The following is a 23,073-nucleotide window of genomic DNA, read 5'->3' on the forward strand; positions in this document are numbered from 1 at the left end:
GCTACAGAATATGCATTCTTCTCAAGTGCACATGGGACATTTTCAGTAAAGTCTCTCCAAATTCAAGAAGATTAAAATCATATCAAGCATCTTCCCAGATCAGAATGGCATAATATTAGAAATAAGCTACAGTAAAAACAAAACAATTCAAACACTTGGAGGCTAAATAGCATGTTATTAAACAACCAGAGGCCGGGTGCACAAAATTCTTGCACTGGGATTGGGGAGAGGGTCCCCTCAGCCCAGCCTGTACCCTCTCGAAGTCTGGGAGCCCTCAGGGGATGTCTGACTGATGATGGCTTAGGCTGGACATCCTTAGCACTGTCGTGGAGGTGGGAGAGGTTTCCGCCACCACTGCTGTGCTCACCAGCTTTGAGCCCGGCTTCTGGCTGAGTGGCACTTCTCCTGTGGGAGCGCAATGATCACTGGGGCAGCTCCTGCATTGAGTGTCTGCCCCCTGGTGGTCAGTGCGTGTCATAGTGACCGGTCATTCCTGCACACAGAAAATACTCAAATAGTTGCTGTATATTTTAATTAACTTTTTTGATGGCCACCATATAGTAGGTATAAAATATTTAGTAGAAAAGTATACTATTACTATAGACTGGAGTTTTTGAAAGAGACACAACAGGTAATAAGAAAACCTGATTACTGATTTTAGTCCCCATTTAAATTTCCAAATAATCTACATGTAATAAATTTACTACCTAATATTTGACTTTACTATTCTTTGACTTCCCAATTAATGGAGAGAAAACTGGTCCTATGCAGATAAGAAAATAAAAAGTTCCTTGGCAATATCATGAAAACTTTGATCAAACTGTATCAAATGTATTATGGTGCAGTCATAAAATGGAATATAATCCTATATAATAAAGAGGTAATATGCAAATTGACCATCACGCCCTCGCACAAAGATGGCCACCACAAGATGACTGGCAGGGGAGGGCAGTTTGGGGGGACCAGGCCGGCAAGGGAGGGCAGTTAGGGGCAACCAGACCAGCAGGTGAGGGATGTTGGGGGCGACCGGGCCAGCAGGAGAGGGCAGTTGGGGATGACCGGGCCTGCAAGGGAGGGAGGGCAGTTGGGGGTTTCCAGGCCGGCAGGGGATGGCAATTAGAGGCAACCAGACCGGCAGGGGAGGGCAGTTGGGGGAACCGGGGCGGCAGGGGAGGGCAATTAGGGATGACAAGGTTGGCATGGGAGGGCAGTTAGGGGTGACTGGGCTGGCAGGGGGGTAGTTAGGCGTCGATCAGGCTGGCAGGGGAGTGGTTAGGGGTGATCAGGCTGGCAGACAGAAGGAGGTAGGGACAATCAGGCAGGCAGGCAGGCGAGCGGTTGGGAGCCAGCAGTCCTGGCTTGTGAGAGGGATGTCCGACTGCCGGATTGGGCCTAAACCAGCAGTTGGACATCCCCCAAGGGGTCCCAGATTGGAGAGGGTGCAGGCCGGGCACAAATTTTGTGCACCGGGCCTCTAGTACAATATGAAAATAAATGAAGTACCGTAACAATAATATGGTTAACACACAAGCATAATGTTGAGAAACAGAAGGAAACAAAACAATACATACAATAAGTGTTCATACATAAAACTTTCTAAAACAGACAATGAACTAAGAAATTTTAGGGGTAAATAGATGGGTAGTAAAAGTATAAACAGCAAGGAAATAACTATCTTTCTAGTCAGGTTAGTGGCTACTTCTATCAGGTAGGAGGGTGTTGTGCTTGGGAAGCTAGGTAGGTAGCTTACTGGAGGGCTAGCAATGCTTTACTTCATGACCTGGTTAACAGTTATACTTTAAAATTATTTATTAAACTTTGTGTGTTTATGTTTTATTAACTTTTCAGTATGTTTGCTACATTTCACACAAAAAGCTACTTTTTTAAAGAATACGATACAAAACAACACTAGGACTTCAACATAAGAATAAATAGGATTTTTTTAAAAAGGTTAAATGTTAGCTAAAGGAAAAATAATAAGTTAGAAATGTTATATGCCCAAAAAGTACAGTGTTAAGATCTTAACAGAATTAAAAAAAAAAAAAAACATCAGCCCTGGCAGGTGATTCTCAGTGGTTAGAACATCAGCCTGCAAACCAAAGGGTCATGGGCTCAATTCCTGGTCAAGAGCAAGTACCTGGGTTATGGGGTTCACTCCCTACCCCACAACCCAGGGTGCATGAGGCAACCAGTAGATGTGTCTCTCTCCCTCTCCCTTCCACTCTCTCTGAAAAGCAATGAAAACCATATCCTCGGGCGAGAATTAACAAAAACAAAAGATCATTTGAGCTAACACAGCTATAGTTATCCCACAGGTCCCCATTAAGTCACTTTCCCTTGACTAAGATTCACATTAGGGCCTAGGTATTTAACCTGGCATTCATGAAACTCTAGATCAGCCTTGGGCAAACTACGGCCCGCGGGCCGGATCCGGCCCGTTTGAAATGAATAAAACTAAAAAAAAAAAAAAAAAAAAAGACCGTACCCTTTTATGTAATGATGTTTACATTGAATTTATATTAGTTCACACAAACACTCCATCCATGCTTTTGTTCCGGCCCTCCGGTCCAGTTTAAGAACCCATTGTGACCCTCGAGTCAAAAAGTTTGCCCACCCCTGCTCTATAAGGATGGCCTTCAAGAGGTCAATAAAGATGTACCCTTCTTGAAACTGTACACAGGTATGTTGCTAGGCAAAATGCCTATAGTTTCATCAGATTTTCAGAACGGTCCATAAGCACCCAAATAATTATAACTCCAAAGTCTCTGGGAAGTTAAGTCCCTATGTAGAAGACTTCAGTAGAGAGAATCATGGCAGAGACTTCTAGGCTTGGACCCATAGTAAGAAATATCTCTTTTTCTACTTGTAAATATAAAGGACCATCAACTACCAAAATGAATCACTAAATTGTATGTGTTGGCCAAGAGTATATGTGTGACTTCGCCATCCAAGGTTAATTTGGATCAGCTCCCCGCTGCTTTGCAAAGAACTGAAATGCAGGATATCCTTTCCTTAACTGGTTAGAAAGAGGAAGCTGACTATTAATTGTGTCGTACTATAGAAAAGAGTTTCACATTTTCAGCCTATAAACTCAAAACCTCAACTCTAACCTTTTATGTGCAATTTCTTTTCTTTTTTTTAAATATATTTTTTATTGATTAAGATATTACATATGTGTCCTTATCCCCACGTTACCCCCCCCCCGCCCCCGCTCATGCCCTCACCCCCCTGTTGTCCGTGTCCATTGGTTAGGCCTATATGCTTGCATATAAGTCCTTTGGTTGATCTTTCCCCTTTACCCCCACCCTCCCCTACCTTCCCTCCAAGGCCTGACAGTCCAATCAATGCCTCTCCGTCTCTGGATCAGTCCTTGTTCACCAGTTTATGTTGTTCATTATATTCCACAAATGAGTGAGATCATGTGGTGTTTATCCTTCTCTGACTGGCTTATTTCACTTAGCATAATGCTCTCCAGTTCCATCCATGCTGTGGTAAACGGTAAGAGTTCCTTTTTCTTCTTCCTCTTCTTAAAGAATACCTTTCAGCATTTCATATAATGCTGGTTTGGTGGTGATGAACTCCTTTAGCTTTTTCTTATCTGTGAAGCTCTTTATCTGACCTTCAGTTCTGAATGATAGCTTTGCTGGATAAAGTAATCTTGGTTGTAGGTTCTTGCTGTTCATCACTTTGAATATTTCTTGCCACTCTCTTCTGGCCTGCATGGTTTCTGTTGAGAAATCAGCTGACAGTCGTATGGGTACTCCCTTGTAGGTAACTGACTGTCTTTCTCTTGCTGCTTTTAAGATTCTCTCTTTGTCTTTTGCTCTTGGCATTTTAATTATGATGTGTCTTGGTGTGGTCCTCTTTGGATTCCTTTTGTTTGGGGTTCTCTGCGCTTCCTGGACTTGTAAGTCTCTTTCTTTCACCAGGTAGGGGAAGTTTTCTGTCATTATTTCTTCAAATTGCTTTTCAATATCTTGCCCTCTCTCTTCTTCTGGTACCCCTGTAATTCTGATGTTAGTACGCTTGAAGTTGTCCCAGAGGCTCCTTACACTATCTTCATATTTTTGGATTCTTTTTTTTCTCTTTTTCGTTGGGTCTTTTTTGTTTCTTCATATTTCAAATCTTTGACTTGATTCTTGGGATCCTCTTGTCTGCTGTTGGATCTCTGTATATTATTCTTTATTTCAGTCAGTGTATTCTTAATTTCTAGTTGGTCTTTTTTCATATCCTCCAGGGTCTCACTAAATTTATCGGCGGTTTCCATAAAATTCTTGAAAAACCTTATAAACGTGGCCTTGAACTCTATATCCAGTTGTTTGCTTTCCTCCATTTCTGTCATTTGTGACCTGTTTCTTTGTCTCTGCATTTTTTATGCTTCCCTGTGTTGATAGAGTGGGTTTGTGTGCTAGGTGTCCTGTAGGGCCCAGTGGCTCAGCCTCCCCAGTTACCTGAGGTGGACACTCTTGGTGCACCCCCTTGTGGGCTTTGTGCACAGTCTTGTTGTAGTTATGCCTTGATTGTTGTAGGATCACTGGGAGGAATTGACCTCCAGGCCAACTGGCAGTGAGAATCAGCTGTGTCTGCAGTGGGAGAACTTCTGTGCTGAAGACACCCTTAGGGGCAAGACTTGCTTCAGTGGGGCTTTGGTGCTCACTGAGTCTGCCCCCTGAGTGTGTCCCTGATGGATCTGAGGAGTTGTAATCTGGATGGTCCCACTCTGACCACTGGGTACACTGGCTCTTGGATCTAAGGAGGTGCTAATTTAGCCTCTGCCTGAGGTTACCCAGCAGTAGCTAAGAAGAGAACTGCAGATTCCCCTTCCTTTTTTGGAGTTTGGAGGTGCCCTGATGAGGCCCAGCTGTGAAGCAATGCAAGCTGATGTGGGGCCTTGGGCCTTCTCTTGGAAGTTCTGGGTCTGTCTGGCCCAGCTGCAATTTGTTAGGTAATTTTCAGGTTGCAAAGGGCCAGGGCATTCATATCCAAAAGCCTCTGCTGCAGCCTGGGTGGGGTGGGGTCTCAGGGAATCAAAGGGCGGAGCAAGCAGCTATGGCAGATCCTCAGCCCTGCCCTAAGGGGCTGTGCATCTCAGTGTCCCGGTAATTGCTGCAAGCACCTCTGAGGGAAAGCCGCCCTCAAGTTCTGAGTTCTGCCTGCTGCCAGACAGTCCTGTTTCTTCCCGTATGAGTCCTGGTTCCCCAGAGACTTCCCGGAACCGGAGTTCAGAGCAGTCGGGAGCTTGTGACTCCCTCCAGATTCAAAAAGACAGCCGCGTCCTCAGGTGCCCGCCCCTTTCCGCGCAGCGCTCCAGCCTCCGTACCTCTGCACTTTACTTCCGCACCTCCTCTGAGTCTACGTGTGCTTTTCTTTTTCCTTCTAGTTGTAGAATTTCCACTCAGCCAGCCTTCCTGTAGTTCTGGATGATGTCCGTTTTGTCTTTTCGTTGTAGTTTTGAAGTTGTTGTGGGAGGCAGCAATTTCCGGTTTTTACCTATGCTGCCATCTTGGTTTCTCCTTATGTGCAATTTCTAACATATGTTTTCTATGGATCCCAAAAACAATATTTTGCTTTTAATTATGAAATATGTCAAAATAAAAAATTCCAGACTATTTGTCCAGGAGCATAGCATATCAATGACATTTTCTCTCTTACCATCTAGCACTCTACCAGAATGTGCCTGAAAGTTATATATAACCTTTTAGGCAGCTTAGATCTCAAGCTCACATTAATCATTTTTAATACCAGACAAGACATATCCAGTCAACATTATTTTCAGCTCCTGCAAGGCAGAATAACAACTACATGACACAAAGATATAGCTGTAAAGTGTATAAAGGACTCCAGAATTCAAATAATCCAGATTAAATGCTAAAACAAAAAGACACTGTTCTCATATTTGTACTATTTCTATTTCATATTTGCACTATTTCTTCAGCAATAAGAAAATTTACAAGAAAATTAATCTTGTAAAATTTTATAATGCTGTATCTCTTCTGTTGAACTAAGAACTACAACTCTCATGACTTTTACCTAATTGGGCGAATATTTGTCCTAGAATTAGAAATATAGGAGCAATTACTGAGGATCTTTTACATACCACTATTTACTACCTCTAAGAGTTCCACCATGTATAAAACATTACAAGGAGAGGTTCCCCTCATGATCACAGAATAGATTTTGCCATGTGCTATGCTCTCATTTATCATTCCAATGTGATTATTATTTCTGTGAACAATAATTAGTCTAAGTGCATTTAACCTAATTTATTTTTAGTAAAAACTTATTTTTAACTATTTGGGATTGCTTAAAATAAAGTATACCTACTATGGTGGGAAATTACTAAATTTCTCCTAGATAAAAAAATGACCTATTTGCTTCAAAATAAAAACTCCTTTAGTACCTTATAAAAATATGAAATAAACAGTCATAAAAGACACCTTGACAGTTTTTCTCCATTTCTTTGAACAGAGATGTATACTATCTCAAAACTATAACATCAGTTTTCTGTAACCTACCTGATGTCAATAAATTTCTTAACTGGAAGATTCTCCGCCTGATAGGCTATTACCAGTGAGCAAGGCACTGAGTTAAACATCTGGGTAATAGAAGTTTTTCAAATACATACCAATATAATACTATGGTTGGTAGTTGAATCTTGCCTATATGTTAAGTTCTCGAATCAGGTAATAAGGCAAAAGTAAGGAAGAGATGAAATTACATTTGAAAATCTCATAGGAATGTGCCTCACAAATGACCAGCACCTTTGAATATTGAACCAGATTAGTTTGCTGACCACCAGATGAAGTGATTAGTTTACTTGTTTTAAACACGTGAATCATACTCAGCACAGGACCACTCACATTTTCCATTTCATCTCACATGAAGTGGAGGTTCAGGAGGAATCTTATATTTAAATTATTCTCTCGCCACTTTTCCTTCACCCATCCTAGTATATGTAATTGAAGTTGTTTAATGTAATTATGTGGTAATAACAATGGTACTGGTAGTAGTTAGCAGCAGCTATGACAGAATTTGTTCAGTAAAATCCAGCATTTTTTCCAGAACAATCTATTTTAATTATGTGCATGACTGCTCAGAAAGAAAAAAGACTACTTTTCCCAGATTCTATTACATCTTTTACCTGTTCTCACCAATGGGTGAGCAAGAGAGATATGTGCACCTTGTAATTCACTGATCTAAATGAAACATGCTCTGGACTTCCTCCCATCCCCACTGACTATAGAGTAGGACAAAAAAATGGCAGTGACCAGACTTGACCATAAAGAGGAGGATATTATGCCAGGCTGGGTAGAAGGAATCTTCAGCCCTTAAATGACATTAGGGAGCAGAGCTACCCTGTCAACCTGGACCTGAGGATAAATAAAGTTCTACCTTATTCAAGCCACTGTATTTTGAATTTCCTTTGACAGTAATTTAGCCTGCCTCTTAAAATGAATATAGGAGCAAACATTTGCTACATAATTTACAAAGCCTGTATTATCAGCTCATTTAGTTGTCGCAATAACTCTCTGAGACATGTAGATAGAATTAGAACCTCCTTTTTTACAGAAGAAGAAAGAGAAATTTAGAGAGGCTAAGGAGCTTAGCCAAGTTTAAATGACTAGAAAGTTGTAAGGCCAATCCTGAAACCAAATGTGTGTACCAATAAGCACTCTGCTTATAATGGCTTTCCAAGGAAATCTGAATGACACTGTAAATCATTACAATTACAATGATTTCTACCAAGATAGTAACTATAAGAAAATTCTCAAGAGTCTGAAGGTTTTGGTAGAGAGGTTCTGCCAAAATCATGATATTCACAACCAAAAGATTATATACTGTGGAAAACTGATGACATTAAAGAAAATGAAGTGTAGGAGCAAAATATGACTATTACCAAAAATATTATTTACCTCTAAATGTTTTTTTTAGAATTCTATATACAACGCTGACTCTGGAATGGATATCAGAGATTATCTACTCTAACTTCCTTATTTTACAGATGATAAAACCTGAGAAAAGTTAAACATTTTCAAAATGAAATTTCTCTGGTTTTACTAATGACTACAAATGGGATTATTTAATATCTAGACAGTTTGTAGATGACTTTTTAGAAAAATCTACTCGTGATAATTTTATGTGAACTGAAAATATGCTTATTTTATTTGACATAAATATTTTATGGAGAAATAGTCACTTTGTAAATAAGCGAGTGATAGTGGCTACGCAATACCAGAAGATGGATATTTTATATTAAATGGTATGTATGAGGGCTATAATGAAATACTGGACTTTGTATTTTTAAAGCTGATTTAAAAATCCAACTCTAAGAATTCATGGCCTGGAATGTCAACTTCTGACCTCTAACAAGGGAAGTAGTCTTTCAGCCAAATGAAAGCCAGAAAAGAAGGTGGCTGTGTAAATGTACAGTTTGAAAAAATTTTAGGTATAAGGACTATTACCTCCACAAGGACAGAGGTCATATCTGTCTTGCTTGTCATTACATCCTAGCAAAATGCTTGGTACATGGTGGATACTTAATAATTGTTGGATGAATCTTCAGGGATCCTGCTGACTACTTGCAATAAAGAAAGGTTACAACAAAACATCCTTCTAATTCCCTGGCCAGTGTGGCTCAGTTAGTTGGAGTGTTGTCCTGTGCACCAAAGGGTCACGGGTTCAATTCCTAGTCAGGGCACATACCCAGATTGTAGATTCGATCCTGTCAAGGTGCATTTGGAAGGCAACCGATCGATGATTCCCTCCCTCTCTCTATAAAAAAAAACAAAAATCCTTCTATTAAGAAAGGAAAAATAAATTTGCCTAAAAGAATAAGAAGGATCCATACAAATATTCAATGCAAAGTATTTTCTACAGGAAAGAAAAAAAAAAAAGGGTGAACGCTGCTTCCAGCCCAGACAAAGTAAATGGTAGTAGACTTACCACCCAGTTGACTTAAAGAAAAATATGGTCACATAATAAATAAACAGATGAAGAACTTCAAGAAAGTAATGAAACCAACAAGAAACAATAAATTCTAGGATCTTAAAGTACACTATTTTATACAGAAATCCACTATGTAAGGAAAACAGCAGGAGAAAGGGTTAGTGACCTTGGCTATCCTGTGTGACACTACAAGAAATCTAATATATATATATAAACTGTAGTCCCAGAAGGACAGAATTGAGCAGAAAAAGGTAGATGAATTAATGGGCCAATTTGGAAAAAAACTAACATGCAGATCTAAGAAGCCCAATAAACTACACATAAAGAAAAATACACTTAGATATATGTATCATGATCAAACTGCTAAATAAAAACAAAGAGAAATCTTAAAAGCAATCAGAGATAAATGACCCATAAGACAGTAGAACTTTAAAGTATGAAAAGAAAAAATTTATAACCAGCAACACTATGCTTCAAAAGTGAAGGCAAAATAAGGAAAATTTCAATTAAATGAAAACAATTCAGCTACAGGAGCCCTCACTACAAGAAAAGCTAAAGGAAGTTCTTTAAGCTGGAGGGAAAAGGCACTAGATGGAAACTGTAATATACATAAAGAATAAAGAACACTAGATATGAAAAATATTTAAATAAAGACTGTATTTTTTCTTCTAGTTTCTTTAAAAGACATGACTATTTAAAGCAAAAAATTATAACATTGCATTATGGAGTTAATTATGTAAGTAGATGTAATACAAACATGTCAAACTCAAAGGCCAAATAAACAAGGTTTAAGTTTATGTGGGCTGCAAAAAAAGCTTCAATTTTCATAGAAACGTAGGCTTATTTCGATAGAGACAGCATACAAAGGGCTGAAATAAATGAGTAATCGTTCACATAAAATAGAACATTTTAACAAAAATTAATATTTTTTCTCAAACATTAACTTACCAGACACTGAATAACAGCACAAATTAATAAGCGTAACACAAATAAACCTATTTTTCTTATTCTCCAAAAGCGGAATATTTCCTGTTATGCACACCAAACAAGTCAGTCCAAGACTAATGACGTGGCAATCAGGTGCTAAAATATTCGCTGCTAGTATTACTGGAGAGAAATGGTGCGCGTGTGCGTAAGGCGTGTAAGGGAAATGAACGCAACATGACTATAGTAATCAGTCATTAGCGAACGTTGTAGTTCATTATTAATAATTATGTATAACAGGACATTGTAAAAATTAAGTCACGAAATTTTTATTAAAACGTTTCTTACCTACCATTATATTGGCTGGGCCGCAAAAATATTCATTGTGGGCTGCAAACCCATGGGCCGAGAGTTTGACATGCTTGATGTAATATATGATAATGCAGTACAAAGGATGTAAGAATAAATGCATTACACTATTACAAGGTTCTTACATTTTATAAGATGCAGTAAATATTAACTCTAAGTGGACTGTAATACACTAATGTTGCATTAGGTAATTTTTAAACCATAATTTAAAAAATTATATGAATATAATTTTCTTTCAAAAATAGAGGAGAGAATGTTGAATGTTTTATGAAGCCAGCCTATTCTGATATCAAAGTTTGGGCAGTCTGACCTTGAAACTTCTTTATGTTTGTCTACTCATCCAACAAATATTTTAATACGTACCTTGTTTCAGGCATTTCAGCAACCTATGTCCTTTGCTTCTCTACCAAAAGAGAAGGCTTTCTATGACTATTTCTTGCCAACTTTCCTCTCCACTGTGAGCGAATCATCACATTACTGAGACCAATTTATATTACTAGTTATCCGTTTCTCAGATATTTTTCCTCTAAGACAGGCATTCCCTAGCTCAAAATAACTCCAAACCTCCCTCTGAAACAATCAAGAGGTATCTGTGAACCTCTTGCCACTGAAGAGTTGTTAAGGCTCCATGTGAGTCTGATCAATCCTATCACTTAAGGTTCTAATGGCAGCAGACAGTCTGGATTTAATCTTATCTGTGCTTAAATAATTTGCTTCTGTGTGTGACCTTGGGCAAATTATTTAATTCTCAAAGCTTCTATATCCTGTTCTATAAAATGGGGACAATGGTGGCACCTGAAATGAAGCCATCCTCCTAAACACAGTAGCTGCCTCAAAAGTGGTCAGCAGCTCTGATCTTCCTTATCCTGCAATTTTTACTTTGACTTTTCCTTTCAACAAAATCTTTTCATTCTTCTCCTTATAACGGAATTAAATATGCAACCACACCACAATTGTTTATTACCTACCAGTATGCTGTCCCTTTCCCTATGCCTGTAGAATAGACAGCTTTAAGTGCAAATACAGGAGAGAAGAGGACGGAAGGACAGAAAGAGGCAGAGGGCTACTTCTAGTTAAACAGTATTACATTTCATAAGACAAATATCTATAATTTAAAACAAATTAATCTTGTAAACAAGGAACAAATTAATTTCAAAAATTATCCATCAGAGGATTCCTTTTTAAATATGAAAAGAAGGGCACACTGTAAATGATTTATTAAAATTAAATTTACAGAAAACTTTTAAGAAATATCTACTCCATCAAGGTAGGTATACCCCACTGCGTCTGGAAATATTTCCCAATCAATCCCTACCTGAGAGGTCCATACCATCAGCACGATACTCTCCTCTCTCCTAACATAACAATGGCATCTGCTTGAGGAGATATAGACAACTCAATTCAAAAAGAGCAGGACAAGAAGACCCTTCAACAAATGAAGGAAGAGGATTCCTTTCTAGTTCTCCTGTTTGAGTATAACACCCACCATAACAAGTAAGTAAACCAGTAAGAGTAAGTTCTAGGTGTTGCTCAGGAAAAAGAAAGAACATAACACTCACGAAGGATAAACAGCCTATTCAAGGTAAGGACAACTGCATACATGTCCATTTTCAGAGAGGCTGAAGCCTCTGCAGTCCCAGACAAGAGAGGAGTCTGGACTGGATCCTCCTGGGAGTCCCCAGCTCAGGATCAGAAGGAATACGCTCACAACAGCATTCACTGACCTTGCAGAGATACCTGGCAGTTCCAGGAATCCACTATACGTTTTGTATGTACTTTCACCTTACAGATGTTGTTGACCTAGTCCACAGATAGGAAACCACTTTATCCCTAAATTCTGTGGCTATTGGGAAGAATTAAAGCAATGACATCAATATCAGGAGTTTAAAAAATACGTATCTAAATCTTAATTTTTGTTTTGTAAATAGAAATGAAAAATCGGTGATGCAAAATTGATGATGCAAATATTCTTCAATCTGTATCTTTAGATTTGTATATTTTGCTATATTTAAAGCATATCTCAATGAAGAAAATTTTGAAATTAAAATATGTCTCAATTAGATGTTTTACTTCGAAGGACAATTATTTTTCTCTCTAGTTTTTGTATTTCCTTTAAATTCGAATGCACCTCTTATATAACAGGAAAGACTTAAATCTAACATTTGACTAAATCTGACTAAAAATAAAAGTCTATAGGTTGGGCCACTTTGACAGTCTCCTTCTCTGGTGTGTAACTTACCACTGGAAGTGTGAGCCAGGTTGCCACAAGGCGGTTGCTGATCCAGCGATACCAGGATGGGTTTACAAGCATCAAAGGTAAAAAGGGACCCAGCATGAAAATGCTTCCAAAAAAGCTTCCCCAAAATAGAGTGAGTATGAAGTAAATCCCTTTCCATGACACCATGATTCTGAAAGATGTAAAAAGGAAAGGTATATTTCGTTAATATATGTAATTGTTCAAATTCAATTTCAGAATGATGTATATAATAATCTTTAATTAGAGGGCTACAGCAAGCATGACAAACTCAAAGGCCTACACAGGCCAAATAAACAAGGTTTAAGTTTATGTGGGCCACAAAAAAACAAAAGCTTAAATTTTCATAGAAACATAGGTTTATTTCAATAGAGACATGCTGAATACAAAGGGCTGAAATGAATAATTGTTCACATAAAATAGAACATTTTAATAAAAATTAATATTTTTTAAATTAACATTTTAATAAAAAATTATTTTTTCTTGAACATGAACTTACCAGACACTGAACAATGCACAAATTAATAAGCAAATAAACCTATTTTTCTTGTTCTCTAAAAGCGAAATATTTCCTGTTGCACACACCAAACAAGTCAGTCCAAGACTAATGACGTGGCAATCGGCTGCTAAAATATTCACTGCTAGTATTAGTGGAGAGAAATGGTGTGTCTGCGCGTAAGGTGCCTAAGGGAAGTGAATGCAACATGATTATAGTAATCAGTCATTAGCGAACGTTGTAGTTCACTAATAATCCTATATAATAAAACCCTAATATGCTAATCAACGGAACAACCAGCAGAATGACCAGTTGCTATTATGCGCACTGAGTGTCTGCCTCCCAACCCCCGAAGAGGGAGGTGACCTGCAGTGGCGATCGGGGGGCGGGGCCAGCCAGAGGGTGGTGCCAGGTCACCAGCCAAGGTGGGGGGGGGGGGCGCGGGCGGGGGGGGGGGGGGCTCACCCAATCGCCCCACCTGCCGGTCGCCCCAAAGAGCCACCCTGATTGCTGGCCAGGCCTAGGGACCCTACCCTATATTTTAGGAACAATCCCTTAGATTTAAAAATTAAAACCTGGCAAGGCTACTCTAACACTGAAAAAAAACAGGATGATGCAGCGATGACATGCATGGACTCTGGCTTGCACATTTTGTGGTCAACCCTGATTCTGACACTTACAACTGTGTGACAAAGCCAATTACTTAACTTCTCTCTGCTTCAGTTTTTCCACCCATAAGATGGAGAAAGTGGTACTACTGCCTCAGAAGGATCATGTTATGTGCTACTTTTTATAATCAGGGCAAAAAAATGTAGCTGCCCATACAACAGCAAGATGCCTTTCACCAGTGTGAAAAGTATGGTCACTGGTGCATACAGCATCCTGGATTGCGGCAGGCTGGACTGAGAGACTCCTCCCCTGCACAAATTTCGTGCACAGGGCCTCTAGTTACTAGGTGTATTGGTTAATAATGCAGATTTTGTAATCAAAGAAAACACGATAATTTCAAGAGAAACATCAAAAGTGCTTTGTTCAAAGTAATGTGCATCACTAGCTACACATTTCCCCCATCTTTCAGGTAATTTGTGGATACTATCCCAATAGAACTTTTCTTGTTTTGAGGTAAACCATTCAAAGACCCAATTTTCCACTTCTCCGTACGTTTTGAAGTGCTGCTCAGAAAGTGCGTGTGCCATTAATTGGAACAAGTGGTAATCTGAAGGAGCAAGGTCTGGTGAATACGGCGGGTGGGTTAATACTTCCCAGGCAAAATCTTTTAACGTGTCTTTAACTGGTTTTGAAGTGTGTGATGTTGCATCACCATGAAGCAAAATTACTTAGCCGTGTCTTCTGGCACATTCTGGTCATTTCACAATCAAGGTGTGGTTCGAATTCATTATTTGTTGTCGGTAGCAATCAGTATTAAGGGTTTCACCTGGTTTTAGAAGCTCATAATACACCACACCTTCCTGATCCCACCAAACGCAGAGCATTGTCTTCTTTCCAAAGCAATTTGGCCTTGCAGTCCATGTTGATGGTTGACCTGGACCAACCCATGATTTTGTGCATTTGGTATTCTCAAAATAAATTCACTTTTCATCGTCAGTCACAATTCGATGCAAAAAAGACTTTCTTTCGTGCCTTTGAAGCAACATTTTACTGATGACTTTTCGATTTTCCATTTGTCTTTCATTCAGTTGATGTGGCACCCACTTCCTTCCTTGAAAATCTTTCGCATTGCTTGTAAATGATCAGAAATTGTTTGCTGAGCAGCGTTTAATCGTTCTGCAAGTTGTTTTTGAGTTTGACATGCATCTTCATCCAATAATGCTTGTAACTGTTGGTCTTTAAACTTTTTTGGTTGACCTGGACATTCTTTGTCTTTCACATCGAAATCATCATTTTTAAAGTGTTTAAACCAGCGTTCACAAGTATCTTGAGATGGAGCATGTTCACCATAAGCTTCCCGAAGTATTCAGCAGCACTTTTCTTCAAAATAAAGTAATGAATTAAAACGTCCCGCAAATGCTCTTTTTTTGGCACAAAATTCAACATTTTTAAGCATAAAAATATCTATGATATTAACACCTTCAGCAAACTTGACATATGAAGTTTTGAAGCTTGTTGTCAATACAAAAAAATAGCATACATATCAAATCGCATATATATCAACATATAGGTAACACCATCTACTGAAAAAAATCCACATTATTAACCAATATAGCTAGTATGTATAACAGGATATTGTAAAAATTAAGTCACAAAATTTTTATTAAAATATTTCTTACACACCATTATATTAGCTGGGCCGCAAAAATATTCATTGTGAGAGTTTGACATGCTTGGGCTACAGAATAGGCTCTGATAAAGGATATAAGAGCTTGAATACCATAGAGGTGACCCTCTTACCCTACTGGTCTAACAAGTTTTCAGTATGTTCGAAATTGATACTCTCAAAAGAGTAAATTTCTAACCTCCAAAAATAAAGCTGTCTAGTTTATAAAGCCTTCGTTTTTTAATTGTTTATCAGTATTAACAAAAACCTATATATTTTCTTTTCCAGGATATTATCCAACACAAAATCTTAAAATATTCCCAAGTTTTTTTATATTCTACTAGAACAAACAGACTTAATGAACTAAGAACTGCAGAACAGCTTCCTAAGAGTGACTATGCCTAAAAATGATGACAGTTATACAGTGTACTGAAGTTTTCTAATCTAGAAATGTTAATTATTTACATTAGAATCTCAAAGGAATATGTTTGATCAATTACTCTTAAGCTGGCTTGTTCTGAGCTGAAAGGTTAAACAGAAGTCAGACTCCTCACTCTCTTTCCTAAACTATTTGCCAAAGGATTATAGTCAGCCTGCCATATCTGTGGGTTCTATATCTGTGAATTCAATCGCAGACAGAAAATATTCAGGGGTGATGGAATAATGCTGCTCTATTTCTAAAGTGTACAATGCAGTTAAGCCTATAATGGTCATATCTATACAAAAATGTATAGATTTTATTTCTTGCCATTATTCCCTTAACAATTCAGTGTAACAACTATTTACATAGCATTTACATTGCATTTGGTATTTTAAGTAATCTAGGAAACATTTAAAATATATGGGAGAATGTGCACAGCTTATATGCAAATGCTGAGCTATTTTATTTAAGGGACTTGAGATCCTCAGATTTTTATATCTGCAGGGGTCCAGAGAACTAATACCCATAGGTACCGAGGGACAGCTGTACTTTCATGGGTCCTCATAACCAGAAGAACATAATACTGATATTTTAAACTAAACTGTTGGAAACATAGTCTAAAATAATGGAACATTTGATTTTACAACCTAAAATACATTAAAGAAAATATATGGTTTACCTCAGGATAATAAAGCTATTGGAAATATTATTAAACTATGAAAATGATAATGACCTGAAATGTATATGTTAAAAAAAGATATTCCAGTGATCAAAACCTCTGAATATTTTAAAAGAATACAACAAGAAACAAATACAATTTCAAATGTCATAGTGCTTTAAAAAATGTCAAACAACAAAACAGGTCAAATCTCTTAACACAGAATCTAGTTTACTTGGATAACACATATATTGCCAAATCTCTACCAATGCTTACAGATTAATCACCTATGTACAAAATGGTTCAAAGTACAAATAGAATAAGACCGTAAGTGCTTAACAGTTTGTTCACACAGGGCCAAGAATTGTCTGTGTTCCTACCACCCTCAGCTTCGCTTCCTGAGGCTCAGGCCTCTTTGCATTAAAAGACATTATAGATGTACCTCTACAATGTCATGGATGGACCTGGAGAGCAGTGCTGGTATGCTAAGCAAAATAAGCCAGCCAGAGAAAGGTAAGTATCACATGATCTCACTCATATGTGCAATCTAATGAACAACATAAACTGATAAATAAAAATAGACCTAGACACATAGAAGCATCGGACAAATTGTCAAACCTCAAAAGAGAAGGCAGGGGAGGGTGGGCGGTGTAAGAGATCAACCAAAGAACTTGTATGCATATAAGCATAACCAATGGACACAGACAATAGGGGGGCCAGGGTGAGAGAGGTCAATGGGGAAAAAAGGGGACATATGTAATACTTTCAACAACAAGATTAAAAAAAAAGACAGGCAGCTTCTCTCCAGTCTATAGTAGGAACAGAAAAGGAACAGAACTTTTATTTATGTACTATTATTATATTAGCCTAATTTTTATAAAGAATAAACATGCGTTACTTTATAATTTAAAATGTTTTAATTATAAAAATTTTAAGCCCTAGTTGGTTTGGCTCAGTGGGTAGAGCACTGGCCTGGGGACTGAAGGGTCCTGGGTTCGATTCTGGTCAAGGGCACATGCCTGGGTTGCGGACTCGATCCCCGGTAGGGGGCGTGCAGGAGGCAGCCAATCAATGATTCTCTCTCATCATTGATGTTTCTATCTCTTTCTCCCTCTCCCTTCTTCTCTGAAATCAATAAAGATATTTAAAAAAAATTTTTTTTTAATTTCTTTATTGGTTAAGGTATAACAAATGTGTCCTCATCCCCCCGTTAATCCCCAAGCTTCCCCCCCCCCCCACTCATGCTCTCATCCCCCTGTTGTCCATGTCCATTGGTTTGGCTTATATGCATGCATACAAGTCCTTTGGTTGATCTCTTCCCCTTACCCCCACCCTCCCCTACTTTCCCTCTGGGGATTGATAGTCTGATCGCTGTTTCTCTGTCTTTGGATCTGTCCCTGTTCATCAGTCTATGTTGTTCTCTATATTCCACAAATGAGTGAGATCATGTGGTATTTATCAAAATTACCTTTGTTTTAATCCCAAATTAAATACTATCAGAAAAAAACAATCCTTGGGAATCAGCTGAGACAAATATATGAGACAAGTTTATGAGTTTCCCAGTACTACTCCAAAATAAATAAGCAACATGGTGGTCTTGATTCAGATGCCAAAATCAAATACATATAATAAAAGTGTAAAATCGAATGTCAATTATTGCATATATGCATATGTAATAACGAGAAGCCCGGTGCACGGATTTGTGTACCAGTGGAGTCCCTCGGTCTGTCCTGTGGGGATTGGGCCGAAACCGGCTCTCTGATATCCCCCGAGGGGTCCTGAATTGTGAGAGGGCGCTTCTCAGGTGATGCAACCTGGAATCGAGCTCCCTCCTCTCTGGTTCCAGGTGCGTCACCCAAGAACCACAGCTGCTAAGTCAGTGCAGCTCGGCAGCTCCTGCTTTGAGCATCTGCTCCCTGGTAGTCACTGCATGTCATAGCTACCGGTGGGTCACTTAGGTTTTTATATGTATAGATTACTGCAAAATGATCACTTAGCAATGAAAATAAAAATGTTTTAACATATAGCTAAAATAATCACAGCTTGATTGAGATTATTCCACAATGTAAAAGAATTTAACTGTGTTCATTAATTAATTTAAGTCAAATGCTCTTTGTGTACTATTCTTGTAAACTAGATGAATATAAGTGAAATATTTATGAGCTAATTAATTTCTTTCAAATCCAATACATTTTTAAATCCCCAAATACATGTTAATTTGCATGACCTGATTCTGATGAACATTTCTGCATTTTTCAGAATTTAATAACAAACACATCTGTCTCGCCTGATAAAACGGTATGCTTTATTCCCCAATGAGAACTGAATTTGTTTTCCTTTCAAGTCTCAAAAGACAGGCTCATAGCTAAATTTAACATTCAATTCCAGAAGCAAAGATTATGTCATTATTATCTCCTTCTCCTCTTACAATCTTTTATTTGTATTCTTATTATTATTTGCATTATCACATCTTACTGTAAATCACTTGAAATTCTTAGGGAACAAATCATTAATTAAAAATAAATTTGAAAGAATGTCACCATTAGTGACTTTATTCATCTTTACTTACTTTGCTAAATATTTTATGAAAGTCTATGCTAAAGTATAATGTCAGAAAATCACTAAAACTTTTATTTTAGAATTTATATTCAAGAAATTCTGAAGACAAAAGGGTACTCCTTAAATAAGCAAAACACAAAAAGAAATTTTAAAAAAGTAAGCCAAACAGAACTTAAAACATCTTTCTGGATCAATTAAGAATTCATAAGGCAGGCAAGGGAAACTGAAATGATAATGTATAAAGTTTGCTCTGACACCTTTACCTTTTTGGGAAAAGGACCCAAACAGTAACAGGAAAGGGACCAACTAGATTGGCGGTTCTCAACCTGTGGGTCGCGACCCTTTGGTGGTCGAACGACCCTTTCAAAGGGGTCGCCTAAGACCATCCTGCATATCAGATATTACATTACGATTCATAACAGTAGCAACATTACAGTTATGAAGTAGCAACGAAAATAATTTTATGGTTGGGTCACAACATGAGGAACTGTATTTAAAGGGCCAAAAGGTTGAGAACCACTGAACTAGATCGTTTCATATTTCCTAGAGCCGTACAAGAATACCACCTTCCCCCATACAAAAAGAAGGTACAAGGTAAGCAGGCATTCTCCTTAGAGAGAACTTAGATAAAATAAAACCACAGTTTACTTCTATTTTGATAAAACACATAGGTCAGTTAAAGAGCAAAATGGAGTCAAACCTCAAATCTACCCAAAATAAAGCAGGGGATTTTCAGTAAACAAGATGGCTAACTCCCAGGGTTGAGGGGGAGGGAGTCCACTCTGAGATTTCTTAGAACTGTATAAGGACATCAAGGATTATATAAAAAGGACACTAAGCTCTTGAAATTTATAATGAGAGAAGAAATATCTGTATACTAGTAAATAATCATAATTTTCTAAACTGTTATGCAATTCTTAAAATGTACTTAAAGGTTAACACATAAAAGAGAGTATGTCCTGTGTGATTCTATTTATCTACAGTTCAAAGCAGAGCAACTATAAGGTAGAAGTAAGGATAACGGTTATCCAGGAAGGGGTGGGTCATGGTAGTGACTGAAAAGGCCACCAGGGGGCTTCAAGGGTTTTGGTAATGCTTTGTTTGAATTGGGTTATGATTACACATGGTGTATTCACTTTATGAAAATTCACTAAGCTGTATACTTGTGATTTAGGCACTTTTCTATGTGTATGTTCTATTTCAAAAATACAGAAAAATGTTATGTATATAATAATTTAAACTGGGTACTTAATGAGCAATACAATTTGATATATGCAGTTTACGGGAAGAAAATACAAATGGTTGACAAACTTATGAAATCTTCAACCTCACTATTTTTAGAAAATGCAAATTAAAACAACAAAGCACCATTTTTTTTTTTTCACAGACTGGCAAAATACGTCTCAATTTTGTCTTTGATATTCTAAAAATCATTTGTTGGTGTCTTTGCCTTCACAGCTGGAGGCAGTAAAACTTTAGAGGACAAACTGATAAGTAGCTATTATAATTTGAACATCATGAATTCCTTCTCAGCATCTACCCTAGAAAAATACTCAACTGCAAGTATAAAGAAGTTTCATTACAGCACTGTAACAAAAAAATCAGAAACATAAATGAACAGCTAAATAAAATGTGGTACATTCAATGTTATGAAACACTATGCAGCAGCTGGAAAGAATAAGGTCAAGCTATATTTTCGAACATGAACAGCTCTCCAAGATACATTGCTAGGTTTAAAATACATCATATTGGAAGGGGTGAACCACATCCCCCCTACCAAAAACTGCCTTATACTATATGGTTTACTATATAGATAAATGTAAATACACATAAGTCTGCGTCGAAGGATTCACACCAATGGTATTATGGCCACTTTTATGAAGATGGAAGAGCTGTGACTAAGGATGGTGGTCAAAGAGGAAACAGATCTTTCTGTAATGTTTTAAAAAGAGAACATTTTCATATGATACATAGCACAAAAGAAAGAAGGGACAAGGGGAGAAAAGAAGGAGGGGAAGAAAAGCAGTTTAAGCATAGCCGAACTTTATCAGCTTACCAGCAATGCCAGTTATGCCTATTTTTCCATGATCCCATAATCAAAGTTAAAATGATTAAATGTTGAAGAAGAAATAACTCTACCTTGTGGCCAAATTACTCTTTGCCATACTTTGAACTCAAAGTAAATTTTTACAAATTAAAAACCACGGACAATGTAAACTGAAATATGAATGATAAAGTACCCTAGGTAAACTGAAACACACCAAACCCCCAAGGATCCTTGGCCTAAAAACAGTCACTTAAAAACATCATTCAATTTACTTCACAGCATTTATCTCTGTCAACTTGAAGTTTAAGCTCATGTTTTGTTTTCCCTAAACAGCCAGTAAAATTTATAAGAACGAAGTAATAAAGGTACATAGACTGTCAAAAAGCAAATGAGGAGTTTATTGAAACTCTTCCTATATGTAAAGTAAGAGCCCAGGAATGTTCATTTCTGACTATACTGTTTTCTACTTTAGTTAAAAGCATACCTTTAAAAAGAGAAAAGGGGAAGAGTTAAAATATCTGTCTAAATTTACCAAGTTATTTCAATCATTTCATCTAAACAAAGAATGACTACCAATTAGAGTCATTCCACAGTCATTAAAAACTCATATATATTGAAGAGGAAATATAATCACAGAGAAATAAAGTAATTGCCTAAATACACACACACACACACACACACACACACACTCTCATATAACATTTGCACCATTCAAAAGTAACCATCTTCAAGTACTACAAAGAATAATAGTAAGAGTCTTTACCTTCCTAGAGCATATCATCTAGGTGGAGCGAGAAGAACAAATTTGAAAAGAGGGAGAGAAGGAAGCAATACAAGAGAGCATATATTAAATGTCAAATTCTTGGAAACTCAGTATGTGTGACAATCAGTTTGTAAAATCTTAGAAGTCTAGAAGTAGAATTAAGATCACAAAAACCGACTCATAAATACAGAAAGAATTTTGTTGGTTGTCAGATGGGAGGGGGTTTGGGAGAATGTGTGAAAAAGGTGAAGGGATTAAGGACAAGTTGATAGTTACAGAATAGTCATGGGGGTGTAAAGTACAGCATAGGGAATATAGTCAATAATCTATTTATATAAAAACCCTGGGTGTAACATCACGACCAGGCTCGATCAACCGGAAGGAAGTCAGTCCTGCAGGGGTCGTCTTGGCAACAGCTGTGCCCTCCCCCAGCTGTTTCCCCTGAGGGGCGGTGAGGTTTCAGACAGGAACCCGCCCTAGGTGCATGGACACACTGAGTCCTTGGGGTGGATGGCAGGAGACGGGGCTGGCTGTTAGGCTGTTGGGATCACTAGCTCATCCCCGGCTGCTCGGGGGCTCAGGCCTGCAAGAAAGTGGACGCAGGCAACTTCACCTCCATGTGCGTATGCTGGGTCGGTGGCTGATGGAACACACTACCTGCTCGGGCCACTCACACCAGGGCGGGTAGGTCGTGGGCACGCCCCACAGCCTCCATCAGCTCCTCAAGCTCCAGCAGCAGTGGCAGTGGCAGCGGCAGCAGCAGCACCCGCTTGAGCGGTCGGAGCAGGCAGCGTGTTCCATCAGTGGCCAACCCAGTGCACATGCATGGAGGTGAAGTCTCCAGCACCCACTTTCCCACAGGCCTGAGCCCCGAACCAGCCAGGGATGAGCTGGTGATCCCAATGGCCTGACAGCCTGGCGGTGGAGGTGGCGTTTGGCCTGGGGGCTGGCAAATAGGCAGAAGATGGCCCTGATCACAGAAGGCTAGGGGCGGGGGACCATCCCTGCACGATTTAATCATGCTCTGGGCCTCTAGTCAACACTAATAATTAAAGAGAAAAATGGTAATTGGCGTACGAGCTACCCTTTTCATTGGCTAATCAGGGCTATATGCAAATTAACTGCCAACTAAGATTGGCAGTTAACTGCCAACAAGATGGCGGTTAATTTGCATATGTAGGCACAATGCAGGGAGACGAAAGGGAAAGCAGGAAGAAGCCCCCTGCCACTGACAGTGATCGGAAACCCAGGGGGGAGCTAAGAGCTGGGGGGCAGCCATGATCGGAGAATCAGGTGCCTTTGCTGCCCTGGCCAGTGATAGCAGGAAGTAGGGGTGGAGCCAGCGATGGGAGCTGGGCACG

At 38.5% G+C, this 23,073-nt stretch overlaps 1 protein-coding gene across 7 annotated transcripts in view; it reads right to left on the minus strand.

Annotated features, from left to right (window-relative positions):
• Window positions 1-23,073, minus strand: part of LCLAT1 (lysocardiolipin acyltransferase 1) — a 199,204-nt gene that overhangs the window by 68,964 nt on the left and 107,167 nt on the right. For 5 of the 7 annotated variants that reach the window (XM_059660243.1, XM_059660241.1, XM_059660240.1 and 2 more), the window contains one exon: window positions 12,479-12,647. The exons of 1 other annotated variant lie outside the window; for it this stretch is intronic. In XM_059660243.1, the coding sequence (XP_059516226.1) occupies window positions 12,479-12,643 (165 nt within the window). In that variant the 5' untranslated portion in view covers window positions 12,644-12,647. Of the gene's footprint in view, window positions 1-9,894; window positions 10,000-12,478; window positions 12,648-23,073 lie in introns of those variants that run through there. One more of the 7 variants, XM_059660247.1, reaches the window with a different exon arrangement.

Source organism: Myotis daubentonii, chromosome 12, assembly GCF_963259705.1.
Source record: "Myotis daubentonii chromosome 12, mMyoDau2.1, whole genome shotgun sequence".
Classification (NCBI taxonomy): domain Eukaryota; kingdom Metazoa; phylum Chordata; class Mammalia; order Chiroptera; family Vespertilionidae; genus Myotis; species Myotis daubentonii.